Genomic DNA, 22756 nt, shown 5'->3' with positions numbered 1-22756 from the left:
CACTCTGCACCGAGCACCAACACTCTGCACCGAGCACCAACACTCTGCACTGAGCACCAACACTCTGCACTGAGCACCAACACTCTGCACTGAGCACCAACACTCTGCACCGAGGACCAACACTCTGCACAGAGGACCAACACTCTGCACTGAGCACCAACACTCTGCACTGAGCACCAACACTCTGCACCGAGCACCAACACTCTGCACCGAGCACCAACACTCTGCACTGAGCACCAACACTCTGCACTGATCACCAACACTTTGCACTGAGTAACAACACTCTGCACTGAGCACCAACACTCTGCACCGAGCACCAACACTCTTCACTGAGCACCAACACTCTGCACCGAGCACCAACACTCTGCACCGAGCACCAACACTCTGCACTGATCACCAACACTCTGCACCGAGCACCAACACTCTGCACTGATCACCAACACTTTGCACTGAGTAACAACACTCTGCACTGAGCACCAACACTCTGCACTGAGCACCAACACTCTGCACTGAGCACCAACACTCTGCACCGAGGACCAACACTCTGCACTGAGTAACAACACTCTGCACTGAGCACCAACACTCTGCACTGAGCCCCAACACTCTGCACTGAGCACCAACACTCTGCACTGAGCACCAACACTCTGCACCGAGCACCAACACTCTGCACTGAGCACCAACACTCTGCACTGATCACCAACACTTTGCACTGAGTAACAACACTCTGCACTGAGCACCAACACTCTGCACTGAGCACCAACACTCTGCACCGAGCACCAACACTCTGCACTGAGCACCAACACTCTGCACCGAGCACCAACACTCTGCACTGAGCACCAACACTCTGCACTGAGCACCAACACTCTGCACTGAGCACCAACACTCTGCACTGAGCACCAACACTCTGCACTGAGCACCAACACTCTGCACTGAGCACCAACACTCTGCACCGAGGACCAACACTCTGCACTGAGCACCAACACTCTACACTGAGCACCAACACTCTGCACTGAGCACCAACACTCTGCACAGAGCACCAACACTCTGCACCGAGCACCAACACTCTGCACGGAGGACCAACACTCTGCACTGAGCACCAACACTCTGCACCGAGCACCAACACTCTGCACTGAGCACCAACACTCTGCACCGAGCACCAACACTCTGCACCGAGCACCAACACTCTGCACCGAGCACCAACACTCTGCACCGAGCACCAACACTCTGCACCGAGCACCAACACTCTGCACCGAGCACCAACACTCTGCACTGAGCACCAACACTCTACACTGAGCACCAACACTCTACACTGAGCACCAACACTCTGCACTGAGCACCAACACTCTGCACTGAGCACCAACACTCTACACTGAGCACCAACACTCTGCACTGAGCACCAACACTCTGCACCGAGCACCAACACTCTGCACCGAGCACCAACACTCTACACTGAGCACCAACACTCTACACTGAGCACCAACACTCTGCACCGAGCACCAACACTCTGCACTGAGCACCAATACTCTACACTGAGCACCAACACTCTACACTGAGCACCAACACTCTACACTGAGCACCAACACTCTGCACCGAACACCAACACTCTACACTGAGCACCAACACTCTACACTGAGCACCAACACTCTGCACCGAGCACCAACACTCTGCACCGAGCACCAACACTCTACACTGAACACCAACACTCTACACTGAGCACCAACACTCTGCACCGAGCACCAACACTCTGCACTGAGCACCAATACTCTACACTGAGCACCAACACTCTGCACTGAGCACCAACACTCTGCACTGAGCACCAGCACTCTACACTGAACACCGACACTCTGCACTGAGCACCAACACTCTGCACTGAGCACCAACACTTTGCACTGAGCACCAACACTCTGCACTGAGCACCAACACTCTGCACCGAGCACCAACACTCTGCACTGAGCACCAACACTCTGCACTGAGCACCAACACTGCACTGAGCACCAACACTCTGCACTGAGCACCAACACTCTGCACTGAGCACCAACACTCTGCACCGAGCACCAACACTCTGCACTGAGCACCAACACTCTGCACTGAGCACCAACACTCTGCACTGAGCACCAACACTCTGCACCGAGCACCAACACTCTGCACTGAGCACCAACACTCTGCACTGAGCACCAACACTCTGCACTGAGCACCAACACTTTGCACTGAGCACCAACACTCTGCACTGAGCACCAACACTCTGCACTGAGCACCAACACTTTGCACCGAGCACCAACACTCTGCACTGAGCACCAACACTCTGCACTGAGCACCAACACTCTGCACTGAGCACCAACACTCTGCACTGAGCACCAACACTCTGCACCGAGCACCAACACTCTGCACCGAGCACCAACACTCTGCACTGAGCACCAACACTCTGCACTGAGCAACATGGTATGTTATTTTGTTCATGCGTGGTCCATGGTATGTTATTTTGTTCATGCGTGCTCCATGGTATGTTATTTTGTTCATGCATGGTCCATGGTATGTTATTTTGTTCATGCGTGGTCCATGGTATGTTATTTTGTTCATGCGTGGTCCATGGTATGTTATTTTGTTCATGCGTGGTCCATGGTATGTTATTTTGTTCATGCGTGCTCCATGGTATGTTATTTTGTTCATGCGTGCTCCATGGTATGTTATTTTGTTCATGCGTGGTCCATGGTATGTTATTTTGTTCATGCGTGCTCCATGGTATGTTATTTTGTTCATGCGTGCTCCATGGTATGTTATTTTGTTCATGCGTGCTCCATGGTATGTTATTTTGTTCATGCGTGGCCCATGGTATGTTTTGTTCATGCGTGGTCCATGGTATGTTATTTTGTTCATGCGTGGTCCATGGTATGTTATTTTGTTCATGCGTGGCCCATGGTATGTTATTTAGGAAACTGAACTCTTCAGAAATATAACATATAAATTGCTTTAAAATTAGAGGACTTTTCTGTTCTATGTATTACTACAAAAACAGTCGTAAACAGACACATATCATGGGACTTACTGAGAAAATGCTGAGCTTTCAGACAGACACTTACCATGAAGTGTCCGGGGCCCAAGACTGTTCAACTGCCTCCTAGCATACATAAAGGGGATTACCAATAGACCCTTGGCTGTCTTCAAGAAGGCGCTGGACAGGCACCAAAAGTCAGTACCTGACCAACCGGGCTGTGGTTCGTACGTCAGTTTGCGTGCCAACAGTAACAGCCTGGTTGATCCACAAAGAGGCCTGATCTCGGACCAAGCCGTGGGTGCGTTGAGCCCCCCAAATCCTCTCCAGGTAATCCAGGTAAGGAAAGTTTGGTTAAATTTTGAAGAGAAATCTAATAGGATATTCGATTATAGATTCTTTTGTGAGGTCATTTAATCTCTCCTTGAACTCTTTACTTAGGAGTATGTCACGTCTTACTGTTTTGTTGAGAGGCCATTTAATCTCTCCTTGAACTCTTTAGGAGTATGTCACGTCTTACTGTTTTGTTGAGAGGCCATTTAATCTCTCCTTGAACTCTTTACTTAGGAGTATGTCACGTCTTACTGTCTTGTTGAGAGGCCATTTAATCTCTCCTTGAACTCTTTACTTAGGAGTATGTCACGTCTTGCTGTCTTGTTGAGAGGACATTTAATCTCTCCTTGAACTCTTTACTTAGGAGTATGTCACGTCTTGCTGTCTTGTTGAGAGGCCATTTAAACTCTCCTTGAACTCTTTACTTAGGAGTATGTCACGTCTTGCTGTCTTGTTGAGAGGCCATTTAAACTCTCCTTGAACTCTTTACTTAGGAGTATGTCACGTCTTGCTGTCTTGTTGATAGGCCATTTAAACTCTCCTTGAACTCTTTACTTAGGAGTATGTCACGTCTTGCTGTCTTGTTGAGAGGCCATTTAATCTCTCCTTGAACTCTTGTTGAGAGGCCATTTAAACTCTCCTTGAACTCTTTACTTAGGAGTATGTCACGTCTTGCTGTCTTGTTGAGAGGCCATTTAAATTCTCCTTGAACTCTTTACTAAGGAGTATGTCACGTCTTGCTGTCTTGTTGAGAGGCCATTTAAACTCTCCTTGAACTCTTTACTAGTAGTATGTCACATCTTGCTGTCTTGTTGAGAGGCCATTTAAACTCTCCTTGAACTCTTTACTTAGGAGTATGTCACGTCTTGCTGTCTTCTTGAGAGGCCATTTAAACTCTCCTTGAACTCTTTACTTAAGAGTATGTCACGTCTTGCTGTCTTGTTGAGAGGCCATTTAATCTCTCCTTGAACTCTTTACTTAAGAGTATGTCACGTCTTGCTGTCTTGTTGAGAGGCCATTTAAACTCTCCTTGAACTCTTTACTTAAGAGTATGTCACGTCTTGCTGTCTTATTGAGAGGCCATTTAATCTCTCCTTGAACTCTTTACTTAGGAGTATGTCACGTCTTGCTGTCTTGTTGAGAGGCCATTTAAACTCTCCTTGAACTCTTTACTTAGGAGTATGTCACGTCTTGCTGTCTTATTGAGAGGCCATTTAAACTCTCCTTGAACTCTTTACTTAGGAGTATGTCACGTCTTGCTGTCTTGTTGAGAGGCCATTTAATCTCTCCTTGAACTCTTTACTTAGGAGTATGTCACGTCTTACTTTCACTTCCAGGTGATGCGTTACTTCTGTTCTTATTATTACTTACTACCGAACTATTTTTGTTTACATTCGAGTAATGTGATCATTTAGTTCCCTATTTTCTCTAATTACGTAAATTACTTTTTGTCCCAGACTTGGGTCAAGTTAATGGTGCGTCGCTGCCAGCTGTCAGAGCGATGGTAAAATGGAGTTATGACACCATTTCTAACAAACCATACCACAAGATCAAGCGACAGTGCGGAGACTTAAATACTGTCGAGGGACTGACAACCTCAAATTCTACGACTTCAAGGGTGATGGACTGATTACATCGTCTTCACATCTCTACTGTTCCTGCCTACTTTCTGTATTCGACTGAAGAAGCCTACTGTGTAGGCGAAACGTTTCGGAATAAAGTTGTCTAACTGTTGCATATGTGTCTTACCTAACAACCTGTCGGTATTGTATACCATTTTGATGTTCATCTTGTCAGACACTGCAACACGTGGCATCTTGGTACAGAAAACACCTTGGACAAGCTTTTCAAGTGAGAAGTGTTGGATCTGAGAGGGACATGACCTCTCAGTGGCCTCTCACTACTACTACTACTACTACCCTGCACCAAACCATACCACGGGTGGGGTTTGAACCCGCGGTCAAACCCCATCCGTGGTATGGTTTTTTTATTGCTGTCATCTACACATCACTAAGAGTAGATAAATGGAATATTCCCCCTCATATGCTTGGAACTACTGCAATACGGTTTTAATTGTAAAAAGCGAACAATTTACGGTATTTTTTTTTGACGGGGAGGGGGTGATAGCACATTTTTGTAATATTTTTCAAAATACAGAAATACTTTTTTTAAACACCTTTTCAATACCTTTTGGTCTATATTCTCATATTTCTTAGGGTCAAATAGAGGGCGATATTAATTTTTAGGGTGATATGAAGTGATATATTTTATGGACAGTTTTTACTCGTGCTTCGAAGTCTTGAGTTGAATTCCCCTCAAGGAAGGTTCCTTGATGTTGGTGAGGGGCTCTTGATTTAGGGAATTGGATCTGTGCTCCAGTTCCCCGAATTAAGGCTGAATGCCTTCCACATCCCCCCCCCCAGGCGCTGTATAATCCTCCGGGTTTAGCGCTTCCCCCTTGATTATAATAATAATAATAATTGAGTCGAATTTACCATTGCGTGATAACTACGATCTCACGGGACGACCCCCACACAGACATCACTATCAAATACTTCGAGACTACCTTTACTGAGTATGATGGCTTCTCTGTACCAGGCGACGGTGGGCGGGGGTCTGGCGTCAGTAACCAGACACTCGAGCTGGAAGGACTCACCAGCCTGGACCTCCATCACTGCTCCATCACTCACTCCCACCATGCTGATGCTCGTAGGAGACACTGAAACAAAGACATACGTGCTTAAGATAAGATAAGATAAGATTTCGTTCGGATTTTTAACCCCGGAGGGTTAGCCACCCAGGATAACCCAAGAAAGTCAGTGCGTCATCGAGGACTGTCTAACTTATTTCCATTGGGGTCCTTAATCTTGTCCCCCAGGATGCGACCCTCACCAGTCGACTAACACCCAGGTACCTATTTGCTGCTAGGTGAACAGGACAATAGGTGTAAGGAAACGTGTCGGAATTTCCACCCGCCGGGAATCGAACCTGGGCCCTCCGTGTGTGAAGCGGGAGCTTTAGCCACCAGACCAGCTTAATAATGTAAGCTTTATCTTCAGGAAAACACACCAGCGTTGAAAGCTTGATGTTACCCAGCTATCACACGGGTTTCAAAGATCCCAACAAAACTAAACTCGTGGTATATCATTCTGTTGATAAATTAATGCGGTTTGAAGCCTATCGACTTAACTCATTAAAGGAGTGGGGTGCATCGCTCAAGTTATAATGTATTTTTTTTTCGTAAATGCATCAGCAGCCATTAACGATTTAAGCCATTTAGATAAGGCAAAGTCAAAATATTTTACAGCCAAAAAAAAAAAAATGACTGAAACTGTACCAAAAGAAAACTTGACACGTAAAACTCTCAAAAAATCAGGAATTTAAAAAATATATATATATATATTTATAAAATCTCAAGTTCCAACATTTCTCTTCATAGGCTTATTGTATTTAAATTGTTTTAGTCTTCTAAGGAAACCTACAAGATTCTGCTTTTTTAAACTTTCACGCTTTTGTTAATAAATTTTGCAGAGTGGGAAATACGTAGCAAAAATACAGTACAAACACATTTTTAAATACGTCAAATTTTTATAGTCTGAACCTTATCAGAAGATCATTTTTTCAGTTAATGCATGGAAAATGATTTGAAATAAGTTAATTTGAACTTACTCAGCTCAAAGTGAAAATCAGACTTTTAGTAAATCCTATCCTCGGGTAAAGTTTGAAGCCGATCAGAGGATGCATTCCCCCTTTATTGTTTTTTTAAATAGTGATAATAAATTGCGGAATTTACATCCACAAGGTCTAAACTTACTAAACATTATTCTATTTTCTAAGGCGCAACAACCCTTCAAAACCGAAACCCTTCAAAGGAGGAATTCTCAAATATATTTAAGGTGATTTTAAGGAAAGAAAATTCCCATAGGAGCATACTAGGCAGGTCGTTCTCAAAACCAAACCCACTATTTGCCCAACCCATTCTCACTCTAGATAATATTGGCAAATTTACCTCGATACGCTTGTTGGTAGAATTAAAAACGGTCGATTACATTAGGGTTATTAAACCCCGTAATTAGCCAATTCACTCTCATGATCAGCATTTTCATCCCTAAAATAGGGATAGAGTAAACTCTGTTAAACTCCACTTGTTGCATATACACTAAAAGATATATCCTCTCCGCTATATACACTTTTTTTTGACAAAGCGACTGATTTAAGGGATTAAATAAGCGAGGAAGAATGATTAAAATCTTATATATGTATGACAAAAGCATATTTTTATATATATTCTAAACACACGCTAGTGCAGATGTATCCTGGATCATTATAATTAATATAGTTGTGTGTGTTAAGCAAGATTTTTGAGTTGAAGTTGAGTGAAGAATTTATTATCGCAGTTCTATTTGGTAACCGGTGAGCAGGGAATTCCTACCCCAGTACTGATCCACAACAGACCAGTACTGATCCACAACACACCAGTACTGATCCACAACACACCAGTACTGATCCACAACAGACCAGTACTGATCCACAACACACCAGTACTGACCCACAACACACCAGTACTGGTCCACAACACACCAGTACTGATCCACAACACACCAGTACTGATCCACAACACACCAGTACTGGTCCACAAAACACCAGTACTGGTCCACAACACACCAGTACTGATCCACAACACACCAGTACTGGTCCACAAAACACCAGTACTGGTCCACAACACACCAGTACTGGTCCACAACACACCAGTACTGGTCCACAAAACACCAGTACTGGTCCACAACACACCAGTACTGGTCCACAACACACCAGTACTGGTCCACAACACACCAGTACTGGTCCACAACACACCAGTACTGGTCCACAACACACCAGTACTGGTCCACAACACACCAGTACTGATCCACAACACACCAGTACTGGTCCACAACACACCAGTACTGATCCACAACACACCAGTACTGATCCACAACACACCAGTACTGGTCCACAACACACCAGTACTGGTCCACAACACACCAGTACTGGTCCACAACACACCAGTACTGGTCCACAACACACCAGTACTGGTCCACAACACCCCAGTACTGGTCCACAACACACCAGTACTGGTCCACAACACCCCAGTACTGATCCACAACACACCAGTACTGACCCACAACACACCAGTACTGGTCCACAACACACCAGTACTGACCCACAACACACCAGTACTGGTCCACAACACACCAGTACTGGTCCACAACACACCAGTACTGGTCCACAACAGACCAGTACTGACCCACAACACACCAGTACTGATCCACAACAGACCAGTACTGATCCACAACACACCAGTACTGACCCACAACACACCAGTACTGATCCACAACAGACCAGTACTGATCCACAACACACCAGTACTGGTCCACAACACACCAGTACTGGTCCACAACACACCAGTACTGGTCCACAACACACCAGTACTGATCCACAACAGACCAGTACTGACCCACAACACACCAGTACTGATCCACAACAGACCAGTACTGATCCACAACACACCAGTACTGACCCACAACACACCAGTACTGATCCACAACAGACCAGTACTGATCCACAACACACCAGTACTGACCCACAACACACCAGTGCTGACCCACAACACACCAACACTGACCCACAACACACCAACACTGACCCACAACACACCAACACTGACCCACAACACATCAACACTGACCCACAACAAACCAACACTGACCCACAACACACAAACACTGACCTACAACACATCACTGACCCACAACACATCAACACTGACCCACAACAAACCAACACTGACCCACAACACACCAACACTGACCTACAACACATCACTGACCCACAACACATCAACACTTACCCACAACACACCAACACTGCCCCACAACACACCAACACTGACCCACAACACACCAACACTGACCCACAACACACCAACACTGACCCACAACACACCAACACTGACCCACAACACACCAACACTGACCCACAACACACCAACACTGACCCACAACACACCAACACTGACCCACAACACACCAACACTGACCCACAACACACCAACACTGACCCACAACACACCAACACTGACCCACAACACACCAACACTGACTCACAACACACCAACACTGACCCACAACACACCAACACTGACCCACAAAACACCAACACTGACCCACAACACACCAACACTGACCCACAACACATCAACACTGACCCACAACACACCAACACTTACCCAAACAGCTTCAGTTGATTTCGTAAATATTATAATATTCTTGCATAAACCAGGCAACTGTTATTTTTCCAAAAGACATTAGTTGAAAATGTTAAGTCACTTTAAGAAAAATCGTGCCGTCAATAATTTACTTTGAAAATTAATGGTTAAATTCTCCCTGGCAGCCGACATATAAAAATTGACGAACATACATTGGATTATCTTCTAAAAAGAATTCAGTGGAGCATATGTGAAGGAGGCTTCATATATAAGGTCTTTGGGAATGTTATTGACATTCTTGTTCGGTTAGAAGTTTTTCCTGAGCCCCGACGACCTGAGTTATGCTCGCTGATGTATGAGCACCCCGGCGAGTGTTCGATCCTTGTGTTGCAAATGTGTACTCGATACACTGAAACACTAAATGTATTCATCTCCCTCGCTTACTCTCCCAGTCTTAGTCTGTTTTTCACTTTATACATACATATACATATGCAAAACAACCACTCTGAAAGAATAGAGAAATTCCAAGCGCTTTCGTGACTACTCACATTATCAATGTGAGTAGTCACGAAAGCGCTTGGAATTTCTCTATTCTTTCAGAGTGGTTGTTTTGCATATTTTGAAATCACTTGTTTACTGTGATCTTATTGCACATATATATATATATATATATATATATATATATATATATATATATATATATATATATATATATATATATATATATATATATATATTGGTGGATAAAAGGTTGATGGGTAGGCTCCAGGATGTACATGTTTATAGAGGGGCAACTGATATATCGGATCATTATTTAGTTGTAGCTACAGTTAGAGTAAGAGGTAGATGGGAAAAGAGGAAGGTGGCAACAAGTAAGAGGGAGGTGAAAGTGTATAAACTAAGGGAGGAGGAAGGAGTGTGGAAATTAGGAGAAGGTGTGGAGTTAATAAAAGTATTAGTCAGAGAGCAGAAGAGGGGTTGTTGAGGTGGTTTGGTCATTTAGAGAGAATGGATCAAAGTAGAATGACATGGAAAGCATATAAATCTATAGGGGAAGGAAAGAGGGGTAGGGGTCGTCCTCGAAAGGGCTGGAAAGAGGGGGTAAAGGAGGTTTTGTGGGCGAGGGGCTTGGACTTCCAGCAAGCGTGCATGAGCGTATTAGATAGGAGTGAATGGAGACGAATGGTACTTGGGACCTGACGATCTGTTGGAGTGTGAGCAGGGTAATATTTAGTGAAGGGATTCAGGGAAACCGGTTATTTTCATATAGTCGGACTTGAGTCCTGGAAATGGGAAGTACAATGCCTGCACTTTAAAGGAGGGGTTTGGGATATTGGCAGTTTGGAGGTTTATGTTGTGTATCTTTATACGTATATGCTTCTAAACTGTTGTATTCTGAGCACCTCTGCAAAAGCAGTGATAATGTGTGAGTGTGGTGAAAGTGTTGAATGATGATGAAAGTATTTTCTTTTTGGGGATTTTCTTCTTTTTTGGGTCACCCTGCCTCGGTGGGAGACGACCAACTTGTTGAAATATATATGTATATATATATTATTTTAACCACGGACGAGTGATATTGATCAATAACAACACTGCGCTAGCCAAGGATTCGAACCCATGTTGTACTGGCCTGTACAGGCCAGTGCAACATGGGTTCGAATCCTTGGCTAGCGCAGTGTTGTTATTGGTATATATATATATATATATATATATATATATATATATATATATATATATATATATATATATATATATATATATATATATATTGAAAACCACTTCAACACTCAGTTTTTTCCTGTTTTCTGTGATATTTTTATATATTTTCAATCACGCGTTTTACTGTGAATTCTTCCACACACACACACACACACACACACACATATATATATATATATATATATATATATATATATATATATATATATATATATATATATACACGCACACACACAAACATCACGTATCAACAATTCCTCTCCTCTCTCTCCCTTACTCATTCTCCCCTTCCTCTTCCGTTTCTTCTTTCTTTCCCCCTCTCCCATCCCTATCCCCTCTTCCATATAATTAAAGTGAATTACATTTTTCCTTTGGCTAACATTAACAATTTATTCCGGGCTTCAATAATTATAATTTACTCAGTCAATATAACTGCACATGACCGAAAAAAAAAATTTATACATGTAGACCGGGGAATTCTTATTAACATTATATATTTTTATAATCATTATTTTTTATCAGAATTTTTCGTGTCTCATTTCACCCGTTAAGCAAGAAAATAACTAACATAGTTTGTGTTTAGAAATACACGATAATTCATACACGCGTTTAAATTGAATTATTAATGACTGGAGGTGTGGGAAAAAACTATCCTGGATTAAGAGTAAAGCTAAAGAGATAGAGGAAGAATAATGGAAGAGAGAGGAAGAAAGAGATGGAAAGAGACCGTGGGAGAACACACGAGACAGATAATGGAAGATCCTTTATTTTATATCGAAGTCATAAATAAGGTTAGTAATTTACTAATTAGCAATGTTAAATTGCACAAGTTAGTAATTTACTAACTAGCAATGTTAAATTGCACAAGTTAGTAATTTACTAACTAGCAATGTTAAATTGCACTAGTAATTTACTAACTAGCAATGCTAAATTGCACTAGTAATTTACTAACTAGCAATGTTAAATTGCACTAGTAATTTACTAACTAGCTATGTTAAATTGCACTAGTAATTTACTAACTAGCAATGTTAAATTGCACTAGTAATTTACTAACTAGCAATGTTAAATTGCACTAGTAATTTACTAACTAGCAATGTTAAATTGCACTAGTAATTTACTAACTAGCAATGTTAAATTGCACAAGAAGGTTAGTAATTTACTAACTAGCAATGTTAAATTGCACAAGTTAGTAATTTACTAACTAGCAATGTTAAATTGCACAAGTTAGTAATTTACTAACTAGCAATGTTAAATTGCACAAGTTAGTAATTTACTAACTAGCAATGTTAAATTGCACAAAAAGGTTAGTAATTTACTAACTAGCAATGTTAAATTGCACAAGATTAGTAATTTATTAACTAGCAATGTTAAATTGCACTAGTAATTTACTAACTAGCAATGTTGAATTGCACAAGAAGGTTAGTAATTTACTAACTAGCAATGTTAAATTGCACAAGATTAGTAATTTATTAACTAGCAATGTTAAATTGCACTAGTAATTTACTAACTAGCAATGTTAAATTGCACAAGATTAGTAATTTACTAAGTAGCAATGTTAAATTGCACAAGATTAGTAATTTACTAACTAGCAATGTTAAATTGCACAAGATTAGTAATTTACTAACTAGCAATGTTAAATTACACATATAACCCGCACATAGAAGACAAACTTTTAACGACGTTTTGGTCCGACTTAGACCATTAACTAGTTACAGAAAGAAAGGGGGCTAGTATATACGATAGTAGGGCAGGGATGGGGCTAGTATATACGATAGTAGGGCAGGGATGGGGCTAGTATATACGATAGTAGGGCAGGGATGGGGTACAGAGGAGAGGTAGAATAAAAAGTAGTAGAGAAAGTAGTGGTAGAGGTAGTAGTGATAAAGGTGGTAGTAGTAGTAGTAAATAGTGGTAGTGACACAAGAGTCAGAAACGAGCGTAGCGAGGCTATAGTAGTAGTAGTGGTGGTAGTAGTAGTAGTGGTGGTGGTAGTAGTAGTAGTATTGGTAGTAGTAGTAGTATTGGTAGTAGTAGTAATGGTAGTAATAGTAGTGGTAGTAGTAGTAGTAATGGTAGTAGTAGTAGTAGTGGTGGTAGTAGTAGTAATAATAGTAGCAGTAGTAGTAATAATAGCAGCAGTAGTAGTAGTAGTGGTGGTAGTAGTAGTGGTAGTAGTAGTGGTAGTAGTAGTGGTAGCAGTGGTAGTGGTAGTAGTGGTAGTAGTAGTAGTGATGGTAGTAGTGGTAGTAATAGTAACAGTAGTAGTAGTGGTGGTGGTAGTAGTAGTGGTGGTAGTAGTGGTAGTGGTAGTTGTAGTAGTGGTAGTAGTAGTGGTAGTACTAGTAGTTGCCAGCAGTTGTGTTGATTTATTTATGCCAGTACTAGTATTTAGCGGCAGAATAGCTCACGAAAGGCTCACGTCTCCACTCCATCCGGCTCCAGTGAAGATAATTATTACGTCGTATTGCAAAGCCGGAATGGATATTGATTAGAAAATGAGGCAGTTTAATTAAAACTTCCTGGATGATGATGATGATAATTAAAACGATAATGTAGGTGATGACGACGACAAATATTACGCAGAGGGAAATTTCTCGGGACAGTCACACAGAATGCATAACACAAACACTACATATATACGAAGCCTGGTCACAGACCGGGCCGGGGGGGGGTGGCTGACCCCGGAAACCCTCTCCAGGTATACTCCAGGTATACTCCATCGAAGTGATGAATGGTTTTGAAAAACCGACAAGTTGAAGATTGAGACACCTATGCAGCATATGGGAATCTTTATTCAGGAAACGTTTCGCCACACAGTGGCTTCATCAGTCCAATACAAAGAGGAAGGAGTAAGGAGAGGAGGAGTATGAGGTAATCAATCCCTCAACACATCGACTCCAGGTTGAGGGACTGATTACCTCATACTCCTCCTCTCCTTACTCCTTCCTCTTTGTATTGGACTGATGAAGCCACTGTGTGGCGAAACGTTTCCTGAATAAAGATTCCCATATGCTGCATAGGTGTCTCAATCTTCAACTCCATCGAAGTACCTACAACATGGTCATGAAATCGACAGACGTCCAGTAGACAGAGACAAACTGCTTGAGAATCTGCCCACATATAACACTGAACTAGAGATGCTTCGTGATATCAAATTCCTTAACTTACACAAACTTGCCAGTTCGCCAGATGTTCATATGATAAACCACGGCACGGGAGGGGTTAGAACCCATGGCAAATGAGTCGTATAACTCCAGGCCGGTGCGTAAGCCACTGGGCCATTATTCCATTGGTTCAAACCCCACACGTTCAGTGGTTTGTTTACGCTTTTGTTATTACGACTTCGTGAGTCAAAACAATATGATAATTTAGTGGTTAATTAATGGTGATAAATACTAAAAGTTAAGAAAAACACGCACAGGCAGCTATAATTAAGCTTTACTAACGACGTCTCGCTCAACCTGGTGCACAGCCTGCCTGGTGCACAAGCCTGCCTGGTGCACAAGCCTGCCTGGTGCACAAGCCTGCCTGGTGTACAGCCTGCCTGGTGCACAAGCCTGCCTGGTGCACAAGCCTGTCTGGTGTACAAGCCTGCCTGGTGCACAAGCCTGCCTGGTGTACAGCCTGCCTGGTGCACAAGCCTGTCAGCTGCACAGCCTACATTTGGAACAAGACTTTCGTACAGATCAGGAGATAAGGACATTTATTACAGGAACGTTTCGCCACAGGGTGACTATATTATTTGGACTGAAATAGTCACGCGTGGCGAGACGTTTGCCTTAACAAATGTCCTGGAACTGTAGTCCTTTTACCACATCCTGTCGATATTACCAAACCATTTAATTGGTTAGGTAAAGTTCGTCAGGAAACAGGACAAGTGACTCCTGACGCGGGTCTTAGATGATGACCCGCCGTTGGAGCTTTTGGTCATCTGACCGAGGCCTTCCGCTGGCTTACCGTTCCACCCCTTTAAAAATTATGGTCATTTTTATAACCATTTCTCTACTCCTAACCATTTAATGTCACATCCTGGAATGCCTCACTGACCAGAGTTATTCCCTCGCATTTAATTTTCTGTATATGTGCTTTTAGATACATTTATGTGTGTCACGTATTCTCTACCGACTTGTTAAAACACCTGCTGTTCCTGTTTTTTTTTTTTTTTATTCGCCGGTATTCTCCCGGCCCGGGTCTTTTCCAAGTAGTGGTGACCCGGCCTTGGCTCCCTATCTGGGGAGTGTCTCGAGACCTAAGTCTCCCATGGGAGGAGGTACAAGTACCCCCTCATCTTTGGGACCAACTGTCCCCAGGCCTAGACACAGTCCCCGCCCTCACGGGGCTCGTAGGGAGAAGCTAGGCCTCTGGTCTGCCCTGTTTACCTAGAAGTAGGCACCTGCGTGTTAGCAGACTGGTGTGGGTTGCATCCTGGGGACAATATTAACCTAAGTTGCCTGAAATTCTCTGCATAACAAGTGACTTTCTATACAATATGTCATTGATGTCAGCTGTGGTCTGTATAAGTTGCACCATATACTTGTAGAAATAAAAAAAGTATTATTAATCACCATCACACTGCTATTTTCTAAGTTCATCTTCTAACTTTATTTTCTAAGTAATTTTCTCCGATATATGACTATTATAATCAAAATAAAGCGCTAAACCTACTAGGATCATACAGCAATATATAACTATAATATACCCGTTCCCCGTTTTCTGTCCTGTCGACAGAAAACGGGGAACGGGTATAGTATAGGGTAACTAAAGGCGTTTACCCACTGATAATATGGTTGACTATTTCACACACGAAAAATATTTGCTCTCCAAGCTCGGTATCAAAGCAAAACGTTAAACAAAATCTTGCTAAACAAATTGCCGGAGTTTTATTCCTTTTACGAGTAACACTGGTTAAAGAATTTGTCCACGTAAACTCTTACCAGTGATGGTGATATTAGCGACTGCCCAGTTGGCAGGGTGGGTCTTGCTACTAGCTCCCAGGATTGGCAATGTTATCGAGATAAACTAGTGCTCATGACTCACGAAATCGTAATGACACGATTGGAAACAAATCATACCATGGGCAGGGCTTGAACCCGCGATCAGAGAGTCGTAAAACTCCAGACCGACACGTTAGCCACTGGGCCAACTGGCTACAATAAGATTCATCCAACTAGGTATATTTATACACCATAGAAAGGTTAGCATAGGCACCACTGTAACCACAGATGCAAGTTTTCACAGACAAATCTCCCACCAGCTGGTGCCTATGCTAACCTTCCTTGGTATATAAATATGCCTAGTTAGATGAATCTTATTATAGCCAGCTGCCCCAGTGGCTAACGCATCGGTCTGGAGTTGTACGACTCTCTAACCGCGGGTTTAAGCCCCGCTCGTGATATGTTTTTTTTTCTGGTGCCCCTGTTGGTTAAAGTTGTGGTGGTGAGTTCCACTTGCTACACTTGCCTCGACTTACCCATGACGGTGACATTAGCTGCTGCCCAGATGGGTAAAGTGGTGGCAGTGGGTCCCACTTGGCACTGGTATTCCCCGTCCTCTTCAAGGGTGACTCCCTTGATCACCAGGTGGTGTTCCCCCTTGCTGGGGTCCCCCAGGTACTGGTAGCGAGGGTACCCGGGGACCCCTCGCTCAAACCCTGCAGGAGAGAATAAGGAATTAGGTTGCAAATATTATGGTGATCCCAACAAACTGTGGAAAAAGGCATTAGTGTACAATACGGTACATTTATTGCAGTTAACGTTTAGCCACGTGTGCCTTCAGCAGTTTAGGACTAAATAAGCCACTCGTGGCAAACGTTACCTTTAATAAATGTCCTGAAATGTACACACGTGTTCTTTACCACAATAAGGAATTAATGTCGAGGTTGCAAGAAGAGATAAAAAATTGACCGAGCTCTGGGATCTAAAGGTCATACAAAGGTCTTTGCAATAAAATAGTTCACACTGCCAGGATCTCACAAAAAAACACACATTCACCCAAGCACACACGGAAAAATATTTTTTTTTTTCAAACATTAAAATCCGCTCGGCCAAAAAAATACTGGGTTAGGAAATTGCTTCAGCTGGAACTCTTATGGAAAGACAATGAACAGTTTCCTATTTTGTAAATTCTACCAGTTGACTGTTTACCTGGAGAGTTTACCTGGAGAGAGTTCCGGGGGTCAACGCCCCCACGGCCCGGTCTGTGACCAGGCCTTCTTAGGTCAGTGTCCCAGGATGCGACCCACACCAGTCGACTAACACCCAGGTACCCATTTTACTGATGGGGAACATAGACAACAGGTGGGAAGAAACACGTCCAATGTTTCTACTCTGGCTGGGAATCGAACCCAGGCCCTCACCGTGTGAAGCGAGAGCGTTAACCATCAGGCCACCAGAGCCATACAAATGCTAAATAATAATTCTAATTCTCTCTTCACAGAATTTTCCATAGATGTTGCTTTGCAATTTGCAGAAAACAAAGACAACACAAATGTTTTGTTAGTGGGATGAATTGTAAAGGACCTGCCTAGTATGGGCCAGCAGGCCTCCTGCAGTGTTCCTCCTTTCTTATGTTCTTATGTTCAAAGAATTCACTCTTCAAATAGCAAGAAAAATTGTGCAACATCCCCCCCCCATTGAACAGGAGGAGCGCCCAAGACTGTTCAACTGCCTCCCAGCATACATAAGTGGGATTACCAATAGACTCCTAGTTGTCTTCAAGAGGGAGCTGGACAGACACCTCAAGTCAGTACCTGGCTAGCCGGGTTGTGGCTCGTACGTCGGTTTGTGTAAGGCCGGCAGTAACAGCCTGGTTGATAAGACCCTGATCCACCACGGGGCATGGTCATTGACTCCCGAAATACCCCCCAGGTATACTCCGGGTGCTGAGAATCTTGCCCTCACATTAACATATATACTTTGAGTTAATATTTCCTCACCAAAAAACTCGAGTCACATGACGTGAAACAGATACACTGATATTTTTATGAAGTGGAATGAAAGTTGGGTGAATTCTGACGTTTTCTGAACTGATTTAATAATTTGACCCATAAATCAAATTAAATAAAGGCTGTAAATAGTATGGTGGTTCCAAAACATTGCGGAAAAGGGCACATATGTACGGTTCAAGACGTTTAAGTGAAATATTTCACCACGAACTCCTGATCAGCAAAAACCTTTGGTAAGGTTGGGCTCAGGCCCATTACATCAGGTATCGATTAGTGTCCCGCACAAGATGGCGGTTGTGTTGTGGTATAATATTTATCTAAACTCAAGTGGCCAATTAGTCCAGCACTCGGGCGACCTCCTGAGCCGCATTAAAGACCCTGACGTTAACGATATGAAGCACGCAAGTTGTAACGTTACGGCCCTATTCACTATCGTGCCAGTGAACCAAGCTATCGACCTCCTACATAGGGTGATTACTGGTGACGCAGACTGACCAGTACCTTGCAAAGATTTCGTAGGCTTAATTGAACTTAATGTGCGTTATAGTTACTTCAGTTTCGAAGATAATGGGTTAGTAATGGGTAATGGTTAGTAATTAGTAATGGACTGTCCCATCAGCGCAGTCCTGACCAACTTCTATGTGGAAGACTCAGAATCCAGCCGAATTTTTACTAACCGCAATTCAGTCAAATGGCTGCAATATGTTGACGATAATTTAGAAATTCTGCTTAAATATCTCATCTTACATAACATCCTCGGTTCCATTATTGGTCTAGAATAATTAAATTTACTATTCAAGAACAAAAGGACAACCAGCTACCTTTTATAGGTTCATGGACTGAACACATCGACTTCACCCTGAGGGACTGATTTCCTAAAACTCATCTGCCATCCTTCTTTTCTGTATTGGACTGAAGATGCCACAGTAAAAATTCCCAGATGTTGCACAAGTGCCTCATTTTTTCAATATTTCTGACTCTAAACAGCGCACGTAATTTTGAGAACAGATTTCTACACGATAGGTAAATATTTGAATCTGATCTCAACTAAAAATATACTATTACAAGTCGAAAAATAATTTATTACGCCGTTTGCTTAAGAAAGCAGAAATAAAAAAAAATTCAACGCACTTAAACCTGTATTTAGGAAAATATTCGGATTTAAAAATCTGTGCTCTAGCAGAGTTGGCTTTAGGTATTGATAATTCAATCGGTTATTTTAGATCAAGATTTCAGTACCATGACTGGAACAATACACAAATAACTCGCACATAGAAAGAGCTTACGACGACGTTTCGGTCCGACTTGGACCATTTACTAAGTCACACGAACAAAAAGGAGAGAAGGAGGGAGTATACATGGGTCAGCAGACAGGGACGGGACAAGAGAGGTAGTAGGAAAGGAGGAGGAGGAGGTGATGATGGTGGTAAGTAGGTAGGTAGGTGGTAGTAGTGGGTGGTGGTAGTAGTTGTGGTGGTAGTAGTGGTAATAGTGGTAGTAGTGGTCGTGGAAGTAGTAGTAGTAGTAGTCGTGGAGTCAAAGAGGAGCACTGCAAGGGAGCTAGGGGCCCGCAAAGGGTAGGAACAAGAACACAGAGTAGGGAAAAAATAATAATGGACTAAACACCCAAGACAGAAGAAACCACAGGAGAGAGAGAAGAAAGGGGAAGAAGGAGAAAGGGAAAAAAGAATGTGGTAACAGAAGCAACTCTTTCTTGCACCACTGATTTTTAGGATTTAAGGGATGTAAAACCATTCGACTGTAGGATTATGTGGAATGATAAGAGTATGTTACATCTTATTCGGCATGTCACACTCAAATAGACACGCCTCCCTACCAGCGAACCAGGTGCTAAGAGTATAATGATTAGGGGCCCCATCGTTATGCTGGTACCTTGGTTCAACCAGCCAATCACAAGGGAGCCCGCTGAAGTTGTGAAGCGATGTTGTACACTCGTGAATCCGAATCAATACCACGAACGAGTGGTATTGATCAATAACAACACTGTATAAGCCAAGGACTCGAACCCATGTTGTACTGAACCGCCTCATGGTAAGCGAGAACCACATGATGCTTTAACCCAAAGGACCACCAAATCCTACAAAAATCACGCACCCAGCAGAGCTAGGTGTTTTACCGCCATCCGAGGACATACGGAGGTGTGGGAGCTTCTAAGCTAATTTCACTCTCCTCCCCGTATGGTGTACTAGCCCACTAGCAGCATACATACATTATTGTAACCACGAACGAGTGGTGAACAGTAAACAGTTGATATCACAACCACTGTGAAAAGAACAGTGAATATATCAAAGAACTGTTCCTTTATAATGTGAGAAATTACCATAGCACATGGAAGTTCACTATTCTTTTTATAGTTGCTGTTTCAAGTACAGTATAGCGTTTTTCCTTCCTGTTATCACAGGGAGAGTTCAGTTAGGGTGCGTATGGCTGACTACAACGTCAGTCCTCCCCAGTACTTAGGGAAAAATTCCTCCTACAGATCACAGGGAAAGTTCAGCCAGTGTGCTTCTGGCTGGCTACAATATCACCTTTTAAAACTTGACCAGCAGACACCTCCACCTGGTGAGTTCTGAGTGTTTTTACTGACAGTAGGAAGATATTCAGTGTTGGAAAATAGCTGAGAGTTCCTCACAGTATATATATATATATATATATATATATATATATATATATATATATATATATATATATATATATATATATATATATATATATATATATGCAATAAGATCACAGTAAACAGGTGATTTTAAATTATGCAAAACAACCACTGTGAAAGAGTAGTGAAATTCCAAGCACTTTCGTGACAACTCACATTGTCAAGGAACTATGAAAGTAATACATCAAAGGAAGGCAATAAAAGGGCTTAGACTATACCTCACAGTCACGAAAGCGCTTGGAATTTCACTACTCTTTCACAGTGGTTGTTTTGCATATATATATATATATATATATATATATATATATATATATATATATATATATATATATATATATATATATATATATATATATATATATGTGTGTGAATGTCGTGCCGAACAGGTAAAACTTGTGATTTTGGTTTAAATATCAAAGCTCTTTTTGCCGAATAAGGCAAGCGAAATTTTTTTTATGCAATGTCGCAAAAATCAGTTTGAACTTAACGAAAAAAATATATTTCATTGTTTATTAAATTATTGTTAACTTATGTGAAATATACTTAGTTTGATTAGGCTAAATTAAATGGCGCTTGTTGTAATAAGGTTAGGTAAGTTTTCTAAGGTTCTTTTGGTACAAAATTATTAATTTTTACATTAACATAAATTAAAAACTATATATCTTTAAAAGTATAAAAGATAGTTTTAGAAAAGATTTAATTTTAAATGAGTTCTTGCTGACCAATTTTACCTATTCGGCAAGAAATATAAGTTAAAAGTTCTTCGGATACATCTTTCACTGCTTCTTTCTATTATTCTATTTAGAAACACCATGATAACCTCTCCTTTGATCTTTGTGAGGAGGAAAATTGTAGCTGGCCCAGACCTGTGATCTGTGGGAGGAATGTGACTGTAGTGATCCAGAAGCAACCTCACTGACCTCTTCCTGTAATCTAAGTGGTTAACCTCCACTGTTTCAGTGTAGAGAAAAAAATCTGATACTCCCCTTGTTGATTTCTTGTTACATTCCTGGTCAACGTGTATTCTTGATATTATAGTTATTTTTATTATTAAAACAATCACTAAATCCAAATGGATTGAATAAAACTCAGAGGTAAGATAATGCGTATATGGAAGGTAGCAAGAGGAAGTCAAAATTATATTACTGTTGGTAAAATTACCCACAAGTGCAACTAATGTGATGTTTTATTGTGGCAACGTTTCGTTCTCCAGGAGCTTTGTCGAGCTGTTACGATACGGCTTGATAAAGCTCCTGGAGAGCGAAACGTTGCCAAGATAAAAATGTCACATTAGTTGCACTTGTGTTCTGTTAACTAACATGAAGTCAAATTTGGTATATTACACCAGATGTGCACAAGAAATAATAGAGAAAATTAGCACAGGTTAAGTAAACTTGAGAAGTTTATATTTAACCTCAAGAATCTAATTATTAATACATAGAAACGTCTGGTATCCCAAGAAATTGAAAGTATGAAGACAAATGGTATAAGACAAAATGCTGTATAATAACATCCTTTATTGACTACGTTTCGTCCACACAGTGGCCTTTGAAAAAAGCCTACTGTATGGGCGAAAAGCAGTGAATACAGGATCACGTTGTACTGCATTTCTGCTTTTCCAGACTGCAAGTATGTTGCAAAATACTGAAGGAGTGATTGGCTACATTCTTGAATTTTCTATCAAAGAACTGCGTGTGACACAGCGTAAATAAAAAATCTTTTGATAAATTAGACACATGTGCAACTCTTGGGTATCTTTATTGAGGAAACGTTTCGCCACACAGTGGCTTCATCAGTCCATACGTAGGAGAAACTTGAAGAACAGGAGGAGAATGAGGTAATCAGTCC

At 41.9% G+C, this 22756-nt stretch overlaps 1 protein-coding gene across 1 annotated transcript in view; it reads right to left on the bottom strand.

The window, feature by feature from the left end:
* LOC128689665 (nephrin-like) overlaps positions 1-22756 on the bottom strand; it is a 553398-nt gene that overhangs the window by 105219 nt on the left and 425423 nt on the right. Inside the window, exons 4-5 of the mRNA XM_070099001.1 lie at positions 16756-16935; positions 5889-6041 (exon numbers count right to left, since the gene is read on the bottom strand). Coding sequence (XP_069955102.1) covers positions 5889-6041; positions 16756-16935 — 333 coding nt within the window. The remainder of the gene's footprint in view (positions 1-5888; positions 6042-16755; positions 16936-22756) is intronic.

This window comes from Cherax quadricarinatus, chromosome 66, assembly GCF_038502225.1.
Source record: "Cherax quadricarinatus isolate ZL_2023a chromosome 66, ASM3850222v1, whole genome shotgun sequence".
NCBI classification, from domain to species: Eukaryota; Metazoa; Arthropoda; class Malacostraca; order Decapoda; family Parastacidae; genus Cherax; species Cherax quadricarinatus.
This window is presented reverse-complemented; position numbering and strand designations above follow the sequence as displayed.